Here is a 17369-nt window from a genome sequence, read left to right as displayed (position 1 = left end):
AGAGGGCAGCACGCAGCCTGGCTTTCCACGAGCGCTGCTTGGCAGTGTGGGGAGAGAACAGGCTGAGGCCTTAGGAGCTGGCAGACAAGCCGTCCGGGAGGTGGGGCCAGATGCGCTGCCTGAGGGTCTGGGGCAGCCCAGTTCCGCAATCCCTTGGGGTTGGTCCGCGTCGCCCATCTGGAGTCACTCCAGCAGACCCCACCTGGCTTCTCTTGAGATACAGCCTCCCATGAGGACAGGCCGCCTTGTCGACGGAGAGCTCTGACAGTGACTGGCCGCTCAGCCTGCAGGCCATCAGCTCCTTGAGGCCATACAGAGGTGACTGTGTGCTGTCCATGGCAAGCCACGCTGGGGCTGCTCCAGGCCCAATGGCACGTGCTACCCTTGTCCTGCCCGCCCGGCAGAGCCGCAGGCCGCACCTACCTCCTTCCGGGGTGGTGAACTCCTTGGTCTCACTGCGGGGCCCGTCGCCTCTGCCATTGACCACAACCATCTCCAGCCTGTAGTTACTGTAGGGGAAGAGGTGGCCCACCACGCCCCGGGTGCGGTCACTGGGGAAGCTGGCTTGCTGTCTCTTCTGAGACACCCACAGGCTCTTCAGCAAGCTGCTCTCCCTCCAGTAGTAGGCCTTTGGGACAGAGGTAGGCTGGTGAGGGGCCGGGTGGCACATCGGGTTAGTGGTTAGTGGTGGTGGCAGTGACTGGTCTTCCTTCTGTTTGCTACAGGCTCCAGGTCCCAAATGGCCTCATCGGTTCCACACGGGGCTGAGGGAGCAGCCTTGGCGTTCCCCTCATTAGCCACTGGTGGATATGAATTTATGCTGAACGAGAAATAGGGCTGTGGATTCACTCATTTTCAGAGACATGGCCACGTCTTCAGGGAATGGGTGAACTGGCCACACTCGGATCTGAACCACCCCAGGCATCGTAAGATTTATTTCCAAGCTGGACAACATGTTGCTCAAGGAGTCCAGGCTGGAACCACAAATAAGAGCCAGGGCTCCGGCATGGAAAGTTCTGCTCTATGGCCAAAGACCGCATCACCTGGAGTTGGATTAGTATGGTTTAGATGGGCAGCAGGCAGGAGTTGACAAGGAGCAGGTCACCCCTGGCGGGCTGGATGTGAGCAAAGGCTGCTTTAATCCCTTGAAGCCAAATGATTTCTTTTCCCATTGTTTGAAGACGTTTAGAGATGAGACAGATACATATCCGGGGAGAGTCACGTGTCCAAGTCAGTGGGGTGCAGGGTTGTGTGGTGGTGGAGCCTGGGTGGGACAGGATTGGTATGGAAGGTGGTAACAGCACAGGGTGCAGCGGAGGTCTGATTAGATGTGGGAAGGAAGCCACAGGTCAGGCTGTCGAAGCAGTGTCACCCATGCTGCCCAGAGAAAAGTAAGGAGGAAGTCCAGACTGCAGGGCCCGATGGGGGCTTTACCCAGAAAAGATCCAGGCAAGTAGGCGAAGGGTGCAAGTCAGCTGCTGGGGAGGAGCTCACTGGGTGCCTTCCTTCTTCTAGTTGCCAAAGGCATTTTCCAGGAGGAGACCAACCCTTCCCAGCACCAGCCAACTCCTGATGACCTCTGAGGCCACAGGCCCAGCGTTAACCCAGGTTACAGCTTCCCTGCTTCCCAGCCCACTTGGAAGAGAGGGAGCGCTTCGTACACTCCGGGTTTTCTCTCCCATCTTTGCTCACCCTTCCAAAGACAAGGGCCTGGGCAGCACCAGAAGCCAAGGGCCTGGACACCCTGCCTGCTGCAGAACCCCAACTCGGCTGCAGCAACAGGGAGGGTGCTTGCACCCTTTCAGTGCCTTTGCCTGTTAGTGGTGGCTTCCTGGAGCCACTGGCGAGGTGAACAGCCCAGCAGGGGACATGGGGGAGGGCAGAGCTCAGCGGAGTCTCAACACTGCACACAAAGATACACGTGTGTCCACTCGCACACGTATGAACACATGTGCTGTGCCATGTCGGCCCAAACCCACCACCCTTCTTGGGGTTTTCTGCTGAGCAGAATCTCCCAGCAGACCCTCTGCAAGAGACATCTGGGAGCAAGCATATGTACACAGTCACGGGCCGCACAATGTTACCTTCAGCAAAGGACCACGCAGGTGACAGCGGCCCCAGGGTACCACAGTGGGGCTGAAAAGTGCTATCACCTGGTGACATTATAGCCACCAAAATGTCTCATCACAATGCATTACTCCCATTTGTGGTGGTGCTGTAGAAACAAACCCACTGCACGGCCAGGGCTGTAGCTGTGCAGTTCAGGATGTTTGGTAATGGTAATAAACAACCTCTGAACTGGGTCATGTATTTACTACACTGCACTTTTCAATCATTATTTTATACTTTTTCATCCTTCTACTCTAAAAAGCATGTCCTGTACCACAGTACACTGTGTTACCCTGGCAGCAGCTGTACACAGCTTGTGTTAACTGTGTCCCTCGACTGCATCAAGAGGCCGCAGTGAGTGACAGATCTACACGGGGAGGTTCGGATCTCACTCTCTGATGCTGATGCAATGACAAGATTGCCTAAGGATGTGCTTCTCGGGACACGGCCCTGTTGTGAAGTGATTCATGACTGTGTACATATTTTCTTCGGTGTGATTTCTGAACAGCTCATCCTAGACTTCATCTTGAATCGACTTTGGATCCAATGCATTTCCCTGGTGCCCCATGCCCCAGCTCTGCTATCCCTTGCCCTGGTTAGCGTGCTGGGCTGTTAGGGGATTGGGAGCAGCCTCCTCACTCGGTACTCCCGGAGCTGGCCCTGGACCGTGTCGGAGTAGACTCGGTTCCACTGCAGGCCGATGGCTGTGCTGTTCATGACCCGGACCTTAACGTCAGTGGGAGCAGCCCGGGGATCTGCAATGCGTGGGCAGAAAGCGGGTTAAAAGGCAGGGCCTGGCCTTGTGTCCACCCCACTGGACACTGGGGACTCCGGGAGGGCAGGGCTGTGTCTCCTCTGTCAGGCTATGCTTAGAGGAGTGGAGGAAGGCTGGGGGCAAGGGGAGCAGGTAAGAGGACCCCGCCTGAAATTATCCGTGCCCCGTTATACTCTCCGCCCTTCCCCACTGCCCTGTGACCTGGTCAGTACTCTCTAGACCTCAGCTGCTGGGCTCCCTCGTTCTCTGGCTTCTGGGTGAGTCTGGCCCATCCGAGGTGCCAGCATGAGGCCCAGGGCTCACTTCCCCGGCTTTCTCTTTGGCAGGCGGGCAGCTTAGCACTCTTTCCCCCAAGGCCGTGACTCCTTAGGTCACCCCCAGGGTCGGGGTGACTCCTCCACCCCTGCCCATCAAGGCTCGGAGTGCACGCGGGCTTCCTGCTGCTGCCAGCCGTGAGGAGGTCGGGGGTCTTGCTGTGCACCTCTAACCCCGTCCACATACTGCCACCCAGTCCCTTCAGTGTCCCCGTTTTCTGCCAGCAGGAAGCTGCTCAGACTGGAGACACCCTACCCTCACTCAGGCAGGGAGTCCGATCCTGCCATCCCCAGGAGAGGAGAACCATTCCTTCTTCCACAATGACTCGCACCCCTCTGTTCTCTGCCTGCTGCAGAAGTGTGCCACCCTGCCCCTCTAATGCAGCAGAGCACAGGCCCCTCGGTAGACGGGCATAGTGGGAACTGTGGGGTGGCCAGGAAGCCCTGGGCCAGAGACTGCCCTGTCCACACTTACCGGCCAGCATTCCCACTAGACTCCTGTTTGGAAGTGGAGGTGAGGAATGGGGTGCACAGAACACTGCCGACGCCTCGTCTCATCTCCAGTGGACCCAACCCGTGGTCACGCCAGGGCTCAGCCCTCACATCTGCTACCTCTGGCCCTACTCTGGGCCCAGCCCTTCCCCTCCTGAGTCCACTTTCCCCCTGCTGCTCCGTTTTCTCTTGGAGTGGACACAGACCCAATGGGGCAGGGGTCACCCTGAGCCAGGAGGGGACTCTACTGATCTGCTCTCCTCCGAAGCCTGCAGAAGTGAGTGCTGGCCACAGAGGAGCCACCACCCTCTGGCAGCCGGGTGCACACTGGCACAGACATGTCTAAAACCTTGCTAACCCCTGCCACCTCCAAAGAACTCTTTCTATGCTCAGTTCCGAGGGCCGGGCGGCACTGGGAATGCTGGGGGGTGGCTGGTCTGGTGCTCTGGAGGCTTCCACACCCCTCTGGGCTTGCCCTGCCCACAGGAGGAGTCTGGCCTGCGGCCCAGCTCCCTTGAGCTCTTTGGGATAGACAGAAAGAGGCTTTCTTGGTCCCAGTCTGGCTTGGCAGTGAAGGGGCCTGGCTTGGGATCCAGAGACCTGGGCACTGTTTTCAAGCCTGTTGTATGCTATTACAGCCTAGACATGGGCTTTCTCTTTGGGCTTCCGTTCTCACCACTGCAGAACGTGAGCGCCGGACTAAGTGATCATATTCAGTGACCCTAACTGATGTTCAGATGACCTGTCCTCCCATCATGCTCCAGGTCACTGCAGTGTTTCTCTTTTTTTTGTGTGTGCCGGGGATCGAACTCGGGACCTTACGCTTGTGAGGCAGGCGCCGGAACCACTGAGCTAAATCCCCGGGCCTGCAGTGTTTCTCTTTCTGGGAACCAGCTGCCCTCCCCGACCCTCCTTGAGGTTCCTGGCCGCGAGTGGCCGCAGGGGCCTGCCGGGGAGGAGAGGGAGAGGCAGGTACTCACAATCTTCTCCCGAGTAGCCAATGACAGTGTTGGGCTCCGGGCCCTTCCCAAAGTCGTTCTCGGCCTGGACCCGGATCTCATAGGGCACATAGACAGGGGTCTGCCCCACCACATAGCGAGAGCCCCACACCGTCACGTTGTTCCAGGTCTCTCGAGCCTCTCTCCGCCTCCACTTGACGATGTAGCGAAGGTTGGGGCCAAAGGCGGAAGTGGCATTCATGGGCTGCACATGGATGGACAGACAGACAGGCGGGCAGGGTGAAGGGAGCAGGTGAGGAGCTGAGTCCACCATCACTGGCCCTCTCTTTCTGAGCCAAGCCCCCCTCCTCCGCTGGACCTGTCCAACACTGGCCAGGCCCCAAGTGGCGAGGGGAGAGCACAGCCCTTCTCTGCTGAGGCCCAAAGCCCAGAGCCTTGCAAAGTCTGTAGCATGTAGAGTTTTTATAACAGAGAGACCTAGTCACTGACTCCGAGACACCCACACTTGTCAGTGCAAAAGGAGTACAGGTTTGATTTTCAACAGTGCTCCCTTCTAGGACAGTAGCAGCACAACAAAAGCCAGACAGTGAGCTGGGCTTCTCCGAGGTCTGCAAAGGACGAGTTTTGGGTTCATCCTTGAGCCCCTCCTGCTCAGGAGCTCAAACTCCAGCACTGATGTTAGCTCTACCCAATCCATATGGGTCTGGCCTGTCCTTCCCAACTGATCAGGATTCTTTTAGGTGTAGAATCCTTTCCTTTATGCTCTAAGGACCTGGCCCAGGAATCAGCCCCGGAGCCCACCAGGTGGAGCTGTGGGCCCCGTGTCCTGAGCCTGGGCTCGGCCCAGAGCGGTTGCTGTATCTGGGCGAGGTGGCTGGAGGTCAGGCCCTCAGAGAGACAGGGACCGAGGTGATTCCAAGCACTCTCCGACTCTTCTGGTTTCCACCCCTTGGGGCCACAGCAGAAATGCTAATGTGTCAGTGGCTGCATTTGCATCTCCCAGACTTGGAAACAGTTGGAAAAAAAGTCATTTTGAGATCATGCATCCCAATTTTGGTTTGGAAAATGTAGCCAATGAAGAAGGGACTTGACAATCCTGGCTGGGAGGTGGCCCTTCTTGTCACCTAGCCACTCCATGACTAAAAGAAGGGCCTGGGGCTGGGGATTTAGCTCAGTGGTGCCTCACTTGCCTTGTAAGCGCAAGGTCCTGAGTTCCATCCCCGGTACCCCCCCCCCCCAAAAGAAGGGGCCACCCTGAACACATCTCAGATGCTCCCAACAGCTCCACTGCAAAGACCTCAGGACACACAGAGCACAGTGCTGGGCTTTCTCCTAGGTCTTCCCTGAAGACTAACCCACGTCTCTCCTTCAAAAGAAGTCCCCTTTATTTTACTGGCATTCTCTATGAGCTCCGCCAGCCTGGCAGTCCATGCAATTTGGTTATCTCCGTTCTTGTCTGCTCCAATACCTGGCTCCTGAACACACGTCCTGTCCGGTTTCTGGATGCCCAACTCAGAGAAGAGCTTGTCTCAGAGCAGGGCAGCCAGAAGCCCACGTGGCTCAGGGGCTCAGGGGCTCAGGGTATAAGGAGAGGACTCTCGGTGAGCCGCCCACTGTGGGCCGGGTGGGGAGGGCCTCCTACCGTCCACGTGATCTCCATGTTGTTCTTCCTGGTCCCCTCTCCCTTCACATCGCTGGGATTGGACTCGGGGGCTGGAACCCAAGCAGACACAAAGGTGAAGTCCAGAGTGTGCCTTTCCGGGGTCAGTATGCAGCTCTCCTCCCTCCCCCTGGCCGGCCCTTTCTGTGCCCTGGCTTTTCTCAGCACCTGCACACCCTGGACCCCTGTCTGTTTCTCATGTGCATGATATGCCTTGCTAGCTAAGACTTAAACTCCCAAAGCAGAGCTAATTTCATTTCCACTGTAATCCCTTACCAGACGGCATGTATCATAAGCTTTCCACACAGTGGGTGGTCAATAAGCCAACTCAGTGTGGATCATCCCCTCACGGATTACCCACTAAACACGTTCCACATCAGCTGCTTTATCCATGGTGTTTCATGTGTTGTGGGGGAGCATCTCCATCCTCTATGAGCTGCTGTGATTTCAGAAATCCAAACACTCCCCAAGTACATTAGGAAAAGAAATGATACAACACTGGACTACCTGCTTCTGCTGCACATCTTTGCCACAGTGCTCGCCTTTTCAGCAGGCAATCAAGAATCAATACTAGCATCAATAATAATAAAAGTGGCAGTTAATATTTGCTGCATGCTTACTACATTCCAGGCACCACACATTTTCAGATGGTCCTCACAGTAGCCCGTGATGCAGATGCCATGGTTACCGGTCTGTCTCACAGGTGGAAAAGTACCTTGCCCAAGTTCATGTGGCTGGGAACTGGGGGAACCCGACAGGAACTCAGGGTGCCCAGCTCCGCACCTGGTGCCTTCAGTACTCACGCGCTCCACTGGTTCGGTAGCGCTCGGACGGGAGGCTGGGGTGGCTGCTCCCGACCTCGTTGATGGCGATGACCCGGAACTGGTAGTTGACATACGGGGACAGCTGGAGGACGGCGGAGTTAACACTGCCGGGGAACTTGGAATGGTCATGCCAGACCCCTGGTTGGAATTGGTCCTCTTCAAACTGTACAACGTATTCTGCATGGGAAGGGGACAGAGATGCTGTCGGGGCTGAGTTGGCAGCGTCCCGCTCTGGAGCACTTCCTCCCTGGCTTTCCTTCATCTTTATAATCTCCCCCGGGGCACACAGAGGCGCACGGAGCGCTCTTCCTGAGGCATGGAAAGCAATCAGGGAGAACAGGCAGGGACACGCCAGGCGGGGCAGAGGTGGGCAAGACAGCAGAGGGCCTGGGCTCGGCCCCGAGCAAGCGGACCTGTGATGGGGCTGTTGTTATCCTCTCCTGGAATCCACGTCAGCCTCACACTCCGCTCAGCCAGGTCGGTAAGCTCCAGGTCACGGGGTCGGTCTGGCCGGCCTGGGCGGTGGAGGAGAAGACCTCATGAAGCATCGGGAACCGCCCCTCCATGCAGTGGTCCCGCCCTGGACAGTTCCCTGACAGACTCACTTCCCACTGCCCTGGAGACTGGCACAGGGCCCACCCTTCCCTCCAGGGGACCCCTAAGCTCCACCCCACCCAAAAGAACATCACAGGATGTGGAGCAAGGGCATAGAGAAAGGGACCACTGTCCTGTCTCTGTGGACGGCCTTAGAGCGCAGTGTTTGGAAAAGGCCGCCTTCTTCATCAGAAACGCTATGGCAGAAGTGCAGATTCTCTCAGGCTGTCCCGAGAGTTAGTCACCTTCTGCTCTGTGTGCAGGGCTGTGAGGGGACAGAGCCCAGGATGGGTCTGCAGGCTGAGCAGGGCAGAAGGTCGGGAAAATGGGGAGAAGACCCCGATAATCCAGCCAGGGGGGACACGGAGACCTGGAGGAGCCCAGCGGGCTTCCACACAGGGGTGAGGGCCGCACTTTCCTGGAGCTCTCCTTCCCCTGTGCCTGCTTTAGTGAGGATCATCGCCACCCTGGCCTGGGCATAAAGCCATCCAGTCGGGTAGGTGAGACACTTTTCTACATCTTGGCTCCCTGACATGGACGCCAAGGAAGGTGAGTCACGAGGAATTCCTGACATGGAAGGTGAGTCATGAGGAATATCCTAGTCTGGTGCATGTGTGTGCACATGTGTGTGCATGCCTGTGGGGGTAGACTCTACCCGGATGTAGAGCAGCAGATGTGGGGAGGCTGGAGCAGGCTTTCCTGAGCTCTGCGGCCAAGCAGGGGCGAACAGGCCTCTAACCAGAGGTGATGTGGCCAAGCTAAGGAAAGAGGACCACGTGGCAGTGACGGGCTTCTGCGGTCAGCCTACAGAAGGAGCCCCGAGCAGGGTGTGACACTGGCTCAAGAACGTGGACATGGCACCCGAAAGGGGGTCCCACGAGTTGGGGTGTGCAGTTGCCAGGAGCCCGCAGACCACAGTCCTCTCCTGTGGCACCTTCTTCCTCCGGCCCCACCCCCAGGTGCCTGGGGAGGGCCCTGGCCAGGCCCTCGATTAGTAGGAATTACCTTTGGGCAGGGCAGCCAAGCGGTTAGTTGGAGTGGCCTGATCATCTGCAAAGGGAAGACGGGTTATGCAGGTTAGCAGGTTACAAGGAGAGGGGTGCCCTGGAAGGAGGGGACAGGCAGACGAGACTGGACAGCTGCCCCCGCCAGGCCATCCTGGCATGGCTCATGTCCCTTCTGCAGAGACTCTCAGCTCACAGAGGCGGTCTTGTGCCTCTTCCATGGCTCTGTTTCCTTCCCATCCCAGTGGGTCCACCGGGAGGGACAAAGGTGCGCCAGTGCTCATGGCAGCAGGATGTCCAGAAAGAGGACAGGGTGAGGCAGGGACAGCAGGGGCTCTGCTGTCCTGGAAGGGACAGGCCACCTTCCCCTGGGTGTGGGATGACTTAGTGTTTGCAGTCCGGCCTGGGCACAGGACCAGAAGAGGTGGCATCAGCTTGCTCCGTGCATGGCACACTGAAAGGCCACCATGAAGGAGGAGCAGCTTAGGAGGGAAGAAGGGTTCGCAAGGGCTGCTGGGAACACAGAGAATCAGCTTTAGTGCTGGGTCGAGTTACTTGACTTAGTGGAGTTAGCTGTAAGGGAGGTAAAGAGATCACAGTGAGAAGCCCTCCCCCTTCTCTCTGTTACTCTGGTGCCCTTCAGCTGGGCTTTGGGGAGGTAATAACTGCACACACCAGAGAAGGGAGCGCTGAGCTGTTCCTCAATTTGTCCTGAAAGTGGCAGCTCCCAAACCCAGAGACCGGAAGGCAGGAGGTCACTATGCCAGCCATTTGCTGACCACAGGCGCTGCCCTTGGGACCACGTGGAACTCGCTGCTGCTCTGGTTGCTGGGAAGCAGGGGGAGGGGACAGCAGTGCTCGGTTGGGGCAGTGGCAGTTACCTAGCACGGTGAGGTGGGCCTTGGCCAGGTCTTGGTCCAGCTCGGTGCTGGCCACACATGTGTAGCTGCCCTGGTCCCGCTCTGCCACGCCAAAGATGGTCAGGGAGTCATCTTCCTTCTTCATCCTGCAGAGCAGTATAGGTGGTGGGTAGGGAGCCAGGCACTGCCTGCTGCTTCCTCCCCATGGGGAGAAGGGAAAAGGAAGGAAGGGGGAGGCAGGGGGCCCGGATGTGAAGCCACGGCTCCTCCTAGGGGAAGCCCTCCTGGTGCTCTGAGACAGGCAAGGTCCACAGGGTCCCGGCGCACTCGCTGAACAGGTACACAGCACAGAGGGGAGAGGAAGTGGGTGGGCTGCTGCGGCTCTGCGAGGGAGGCTCAGCCAGGTCCTCAGCCCTGACTGCACATCAGAAACCCTCAGAGGGGCCTTGAACAACAGTCACTACCTGAGCCTCACCCCTATACCAGTGAAACCAGAATGCGGGTGAGGGGAGAGTCAGGCCAGGTGGAAGGAGGGCTGAGAAGCACGCGTGGCACTATAGTGGGCAGGGTGGGCTGGGGCAATCCTGCCCTCTACTGGAGGACAGCGGTACTGCAAGGAGCTGAAAAGGGAGGCAGCAGAGAAGGAAAAGAGGGAAACAAAGGAAAGGAGGAAATGGAGAGAAAGGGAGGAGAGGGAAAGACAGGAAGAGAGGAGGAGATGGAGTGAAATGAGGTGAAGGAGACGGTAGCAGGGAGCTGACAGGAGAGAGGGAGAAGGGTACAGGGCGAGGAGGACCCTGTCCTGAGGAGGGCAGTCGCCCTGGCTGTCAGCCGCTCCTCAGGAGCTTCTCGGGGACATGCATGTCACGAGGAACAAGGGAGGCCAAAGTGCCCAACGCTGGCACCAGGAGGAGCGAAGGGCAGGGCAGGAACCTGTTTCCAATGTAGAGCGGCTCGTCGTCCTTCAGCCAGGTAACGGTGAGTCTCAGCGAGGGGTCGTGCTTCACGCGACACTCCAGCTGCACCGTGGTGCCCCTCTTGGCAACCTGGTCCTCGGGCATCCGGAAGATCCTGGTGGGGTCTGTGCAGACATTCGGGAGCTCGCCACTGGCCCGTTCTCTGCCCACCACCCCCACGAGGCCACACCGTGCGACACGCCCAACCTCGAGGCCGTGGGTCAGCCGCGGAAGGTGGCAGAAGTAGTATGTGGGGGTAACAGTGTGGGCCATGGGACAGTAAATACGTCCTCAAATGCTTCCTCCTGGCTCGGGGAGATGACGTGATTCTGGGGTGGCGGTGGGAGCCGGGGTGGAGAGCAGCTTTCTTGGCCCTCTGGATCGTGCTGATAACAAGCTGCCTCAGTGTCCCTGCGCCTGGACCAGTCAGCGGCCCCAGTGGACATGCAAGTGCACGGGAGCCCTCCCAGGACGAAGGGTTCGGCGGGCATTCTCAAGGGGACATCACAGCTGCACGGCTGTGAACACAGCCTTCTCCTCCACCTGCCAGCTCCTATCTACGAACCCTGTCCCTTACCTTTGACCTCCAGGCGGACTTGGTTTTCAGCCTTGCCTAGGATGTTGGTGGCAACACAGGTGTAGATGCCTTGGTCCTCTTTGCGGATCATCTTAATCTCCAGGCTGCCATTCTCATAGACATGGTAGTTGCCACCGTCCAGGTTGCTTCCCTGCCCATTCTTAAACCTCACAACAGAGCAGCAGAACACAGCATACTGAGAAAGGACCAGCCCCAGGGAGACCGCAGGCAGCTCAAGGAGCCTCAGGCTGGGAGCGGGAGCCCTAAGCCTTGCAGGGCCTGCCTCTGACCACTAGGTGGCCCTGGCAGGTCTCAGCACCTCTCTGGGCCTTGGGGTCCTTTTCTGTAAAAGGAGGAGGTCGACCCAGATCACCAGCCACTTTCCTTCCAAGTTTGATGCTTTAGGGTCGGTAAGTACTACTATGGGCCACATGGGAACTGGTAAGGTGAGGCAGATGGTCCCTGTGCAGGAGGGTGTCTCCCGGGACTTACCATCGGAGGGTGGGGATCGGAGACCCAAAGAATGGACAGTCCAGCCGCGTCCGGTTATAAAGGATCACCCGAATGAGCTGGTTCCGGGCCGACAGCATCCGCGGAGGGACGTCTGAAATTCCCAGCGTGCCAATATTGGGTGTGGAGTTCAATTCCTGCATTTTTTACTCCTTGGTCTGATTTCCGCATATCCTCCCCTAAGAGCAGCTTCCAGGCACCCAGACACCCTCCAGCCTTCCCACCTAGGAGCCCCTAAGGGTTAGGTGAGGAGGGAGCTAGTTTACCCTTCCGTCTGCCCTACACCTACATACATCCCATCCAGCGTCTGGGTCTGCAAAGCTTTCCCCTCAGTTGTCCTGCAGGTTCAGTAGCTGCTCAGGGAGTGCAGTGAGCATGCTCACAGCCGCTTCCCCTGGGGATACCAGGAGACCCCATGGAGTCAATAGAGGCACCCAAGCCAATGAGCCAGAGTTGCGCTCTCTCACCAGGGGAGGGGAGGGGAGGGGCCAAGACTGGCTTCTCCGATGGAGTTAGTTCTGCTCATCTGGCTTTGAGGAGCCCAAGCCCTCCACCCTTCCCACAAAGCTCGTCTTCAGTCCATGTGCCCCCATCCCGACACCCCTCACCTGCACATATTTCTAATCTCCAGAGGACAAACTGCACCTGGGACACGGCCAAGCCCCTGGGGAGGCTCACCCAGCACGCTGACGAAGGCGTTGGCCAGCAGGTAGCCGTGCTCGTTGGACGTGTTGCATTGGTACACGGCCCTGCTGCTGACCTGCGTGTCCCGGAAGATGATGGTGTCGCCAGCCACCTCGCGGTTGGGGTTGGGCGGTGCCGCTGGAGATAAGAGAGACACTCCTCGTGAGAAACAGCGCCTGGCAGAGTGAAGAGCACTTGGGGCTGTGGCCAGGGACCCAGAGGTGCCAGGGGTGCTGCAAAGAGGCAGAACTGGGTGCGTCCTGGCTTCTGGCCCAACACTGGACACACCGTGTGACCCTGGAACCCCCTGGAGCTGTTTCTCATCCATCCAGTGGGACCTGAATCCGGACTCAACCCAGCTGGGCAACTGCGGCTGAGAACATAAGATTTGGAAATAGAAACATAAGCACTGGAAACAAATCTAACCACATCACCTACAACACTCAATTTCCTAGTCTGCAGAATGGGGACAATGCATCACCCCATGGGGATTTTGTGAAGATAGCCTGAGATTTCTACATTTATGAAGTGATTAGCATAGGTCTGGCAACACTGTATCACAGTGGCTATCATCATTTTAATCCACTGTTCATATACTTGAATGTGTTTTGAAAAGGATAAAGCAACATCAAATGGACAGAACCCACTGCCCTGCCATCCTCAGAACACAGCTTTCCCCGAATACACACAAAGTTAAGCCCATAAGGCACTGAAGGCCCCACGCAAACTGCAAGTGCTGCTTGCCAAAGCAACTCGGTCTTCCCTGGAAACCTGCTCTAGGCAGGCAGAGGGAACCCCAGCCGCCGCTCTCTGGGTGCTGCTGGCTGGGGTGTGAGAACACAGGCTGGGCACAGCTGTGGGCCTTGGGCCTGTGGCAGATCAGTCCATCTCTCTGGTCTCCATTTCCCTCACCTGTAAAATGGGTGGCATCATTCCCATCTCTCCCCATTCTAAGGAAGAGTAAGATCGGTGATCATTGGCTGTAAAAATAAACCTTTTCTAGAAAACTAAAGGAAGACCACTTTTCTCTGGAACCACTGGAGATTTCTGTCCCTGAGCTCACAGAGGGTCACTGCAGTCCTGCCAGGGGCCCGGGTGGAGGAGGAAGCAGGCGTCTGGCCCCGAGAGTGCACTTTACAGATAATGAGTGGGTCTGGGCCCGGAACTGGGAATCAGCAGAAGGTAAATGAAGAGATGGTCAGCATCCTTATCACCTAGCCTCACGTCCTCACTCAGCAGAAGGCATGAAGGCAGCAACACCGGCAACACGACTGCTGCCGCCCTGCCTGGCAATCTCAGGAAGCCAACTTTCCTGCCAGTCACCCCCCACTGCTCCCGGGAAGAGGTGCCCTCTCCGAGGCTGGTTGTCCAGGACTCCACTCCTCTAAACCGTGCTTTATCCGCCAAGTGCCACCAGGATGGAGAGAGCTGTGGGCGGCAGGGCAGACCATGCCTCTCTGCTCATGGCCATCGTAAGGAGGCTTCGTGCTGGGCTGGGCAGGAGTTTCGGAGCCATGAATCTTGGCAACTCACTGCACCAATCCGAGCCCTCGTCGCTCACCTTTCACGTTTGAGATTAAAGAGATAACAGGGGTGCAGCAGTAGCACAGTGCCTGGCACATGAGAAATGTCGAAAACGGGGCGTGCTCCTCTATCTCCCGTCTCAGCATCTGCTTCCATCAGTTGCTGCTCAGGTTGGATTCTGAGTTCATGCCTACGTTTTGCCCCCATTTGGCTGCTGTCACTGCTTATACTTCCTCTGATTCCTTACACTAAGCAATGACTGGACATTAGAAAAAAATGAATGCAAGTGGAGAAAGTAAGACATGAACAGTTGACCAAGGCCAGGAGCTGGAAGAGGCTGTGGAGTCCCCTCTTCCGGCCTTCTGGGCAGGACAATTTCCCAAAGTCTGCACCTACTTCATACCTGCATCTGTGTACTTCTGCTCCCGTGGGGAAATTCCTCCTCACATCCAACCATTATCTTCCATGTTGTCACAGAACCCTGCCTCTTATTTTGCCCTTATCAGAGAGTATGGCTTGGTGAACCAAGGACAAGGGGTTACTAAGAGCTCTCCTCTACTTCCTAGGCTCCGGCCACTGCTCAGAGCCCAAACCATCCGAGATGCAGCTGCAGGCCCAGACCTACAGCTGGACTCTATAGTTGTTATGGGGCAGGGAGCAAAGACTGAAGAAAAAACTAAGGGAGCAGAAATCCCCTAAATGTGGAAATAGAACCACAGGGCTCCAGGCCTCCTGTTCTCTCTTGTACAAAGATAAGGCAGGTTCCCCATTTCTTTGAGGTCTAAAGAGATGAGCTACTGGGAGGCAGCAACCCATGGGCTCCTCTCTTCCTTCACCCTTAGTATAACAGGCAGTGATGGGGATCTGGAACCTTTGACGGGACAGAGAGCAAGGTCAGGTAGGACAGTAGCCTGTTACTTACACTGCAAAGGCTCCCCGTTCACCATCCACTGGACAGTGGGCTTGGGGTTCCCATTGGCTCTGCACACCAGTCTGCCATCCTCTCCAGGAGCCAGGATCAGGTTCTTGGGTTCATCCAGCCAATAGGGAGCAGCTGGAAGATAAGGCAGACACAGGTGGGGAGTCAGCTGGCATGGGGCAGGCAGGGGAACCCACATGGGTCCCCAGGAGGAAGCAGGACCCCAAGTCCACCATTGGACTCCCAGTACCGCCCAGCACTCATCCTCATGGTGATGGCTCAGTGCAGCCTGCACATGGCTGTGCAGATGCCCATCTGTCTACTCAAATTCACAGAATTGTAGTTCTAAAGCGGGGCCACTCAGGAGGATCCTCTGAAGGCTTTTAAAAAACCAAGCACAGTACCCTGAGCTGGGACTCATCTCCAATCTACTGATATAGCTTCCGGGGGAAGGGGAGGGGTTGATGCCTGTTGAGTTCACGGGTGTTTATAACATGCACCTGATGGGTCCACTCATGGCACTGGGTTGCTCCCTCTGTTTTCTGCTGTTGGAAGATCAGACCATCTAGAAAAGGCCTTCTATTCATCCTCTTGGGCACCAAACTTTGGTTAGGGCAGTTCTGAGCTGGTTACCCCTTTTAATTATTTTGTGGATATGTGGATTTTTCTGAGGAAAGGGTCTTTTGGATCAGATTCTCAAACATCTTGTTACTTGCTTTCCCCCAAAGGCTAACAACTCCCAACTTTGTGTGCAGTGCCGAAACCGAGACCAATCGACTGTGTGCTAAGAAAGTTCTTGTGCTCCGGTCCCAGACCTTGCTGTCCCAGTCATCCACGCAGCCCTGGGTGAAGAAGTGACTCATGTCACCCACATGGCCGGGACCCACAAAGACAGGTGCCCCGTTGTCCGCAATAGTTCAGGTGGGCCATCCCTGCTTTGGGGGAAGGAAGTGATTTTAAAAAGCTGGGGCCATGATGACTCCCCATCCTTCAAAAGAAGCACAACACCATGCACACATACACAGACGGCACAGAGCGAGGAGGACAACAGGTCACAGACAGGGATGCAAAGTGAAAGAAAAGGCTCTGAGAGTGATCCAGATGGGCCATGGTGGGAAATTCACCTGCTGAGGGAGCCCCGGCACCGAGGAGAATGGGGTGATGGTCAAAGTAGATCAACATGGCCCAGCTCCTCACACACGTGTGTGCGCACAGTCTCACATCCAGGGGACTCTACCTGTGGCAGGCTGCTGCTCCCACCAAGCACTGTGCTGTAATGAGCCCTGTTCAGTCCGCCCCCAACCACGCTCAGAGGGAGGGGTGGGCATGGTGCTTAGGGTTGGCAAAATCATCATAATGAGAAATACACACAACGTACCCTTCACTCTCACCGAGATCGTGTGCCGGATGCTGCCCATCTTGTTGGAGGCCAGGCAGAAATACTCCCCAGAGTCCTCCTCCGAGACATTGGTGATACGCAGAGCCTTGTTAAAGTTCTCAAACTTGGCTTTGTCAGATGGGAGGTCCCCACCTTTCTTGTACCACGCGATACCCGGTGTGGGGCTGGTAGAGAGACCAAGCAGGAGGCAGAAGACTCGTCACTAAATGTGGCCTTGGGCTTCTGGAGAGCCTGGGACTCCAGGTGTCTGGAAAGTACTTGGGCCCAGGAAGGAGGAGGATGCTCAGCCACTGAGGGCCCAAGGGACTTAGCTAAGATCCCAGCAGAGCCTACTGCACATGTCAGATGCCCAACCACCTCCTTTCCTCATTTTCTAAAACAGAGATGGCTGACTGGGAGGAAGATGACTATGATTTGCAAGATCCTACTCATTAGGGGCTTCCCTGCTTATTAGTCAGCTTCCCTTCCTGCTGTACTACTGGTGTGTCCCCAGAGGTAGCAAGAACAAGCATGGACAAACTCCCACCCCATCCTCCTGGAGGGTGGCTAGAAGTGGGTGCGAACTGTACATACACCCCAGAAGCGATGCACTCCAGCAGGAGGTCCATGCCGCGAAGCACCATCTGACTACTTGAGGTACCCTGGGGATACATGAAGCTGGGTGTTCTTTCTGCAACTCCTCGGGCTGAAACAGGACAGAACAAGTTCCAGTGAGCTCTTGCCTGGAGGGCTGACCCAGACAGGCCAAAGCTGTGGGGCTACAGAAGTGTCATCGCACCCCCTGCTGGACCCTCCCAGCCCAAACCACCCCTAGGACATCAGTAAGAGAGGGGTGTTAGGGACCCTGGGCTCCTCAGCCCATGTGTGTGACCAGCTCTAAGAGCTTCCCGGAGTCCAGGGAATCTCCCCTTCTCTGGGACGGGAACTGAGCAGCAAGAGCTCAGTTCCCTGAGCATCTCATGTTGGGGTCCCACAGGCCACTGTGGTGGTCCCCAGAGAGGGATGTGGAAGACAGAGAGGGCATGAATTGGGGCCACAGGACAGGCGAGCCACCCTTTGGGACCCTGAAGACAGGAGCTGGGATGAAGCCCGAAGCCCCAGATAAACAGCAGGATGGGCAGGGAGCGTTATTAATGGCTGAGCAAAGACATGGCGAGGATTAATGAGCTGAGATGACAGGAAATCACTCTGGGGCCAGGACCGTTCTGC

The 17369-nt window shown here is 56.8% G+C and overlaps 1 protein-coding gene across 25 annotated transcripts in view; it reads right to left on the bottom strand.

Moving 5' to 3' along the window:
- Positions 1 to 17369, bottom strand: part of Nfasc (neurofascin) — a 163359-nt gene that overhangs the window by 31720 nt on the left and 114270 nt on the right. For 17 of the 25 annotated variants that reach the window (XR_015444256.1, XR_015444257.1, XM_013078603.3 and 14 more), the window contains 15 exons: positions 16734 to 16845; positions 16140 to 16324; positions 14765 to 14896; positions 12313 to 12456; positions 11617 to 11728; positions 11125 to 11291; positions 10525 to 10672; positions 9613 to 9737; positions 8733 to 8777; positions 7547 to 7648; positions 7113 to 7310; positions 6292 to 6362; positions 4671 to 4893; positions 2749 to 2864; positions 424 to 628 (listed from right to left, as the gene is read on the bottom strand). Coding sequence is in view for 23 of the 25 variants with exons in the window: in XM_013078603.3 (XP_012934057.1) it covers positions 424 to 628; positions 2749 to 2864; positions 4671 to 4893; positions 6292 to 6362; positions 7113 to 7310; positions 7547 to 7648; positions 8733 to 8777; positions 9613 to 9737; positions 10525 to 10672; positions 11125 to 11291; positions 11617 to 11728; positions 12313 to 12456; positions 14765 to 14896; positions 16140 to 16324; positions 16734 to 16845 (2085 nt within the window). In the remaining 2 variants the exon portion in view is untranslated. The remainder of the gene's footprint in view (positions 1 to 423; positions 629 to 2748; positions 2865 to 4670; positions 4894 to 6291; positions 6363 to 7112; positions 7311 to 7546; positions 7649 to 8732; positions 8778 to 9612; positions 9738 to 10524; positions 10673 to 11124; positions 11292 to 11616; positions 11729 to 12312; positions 12457 to 14764; positions 14897 to 16139; positions 16325 to 16733; positions 16846 to 17369) is intronic. The other 8 variants (XM_087193965.1, XM_087193975.1, XM_087193976.1 and 5 more) reach the window with 4 other exon arrangements.

This window comes from Heterocephalus glaber, unplaced genomic scaffold (genome assembly GCF_053883595.1).
Source record: "Heterocephalus glaber isolate CG9 unplaced genomic scaffold, H.glaber_assembly_v1.0 deba00001600, whole genome shotgun sequence".
NCBI classification, from domain to species: domain Eukaryota; kingdom Metazoa; phylum Chordata; class Mammalia; order Rodentia; family Bathyergidae; genus Heterocephalus; species Heterocephalus glaber.
Note: the sequence above shows the minus strand (reverse complement) of the source record. Positions and strands in the feature narration are given on the sequence as shown.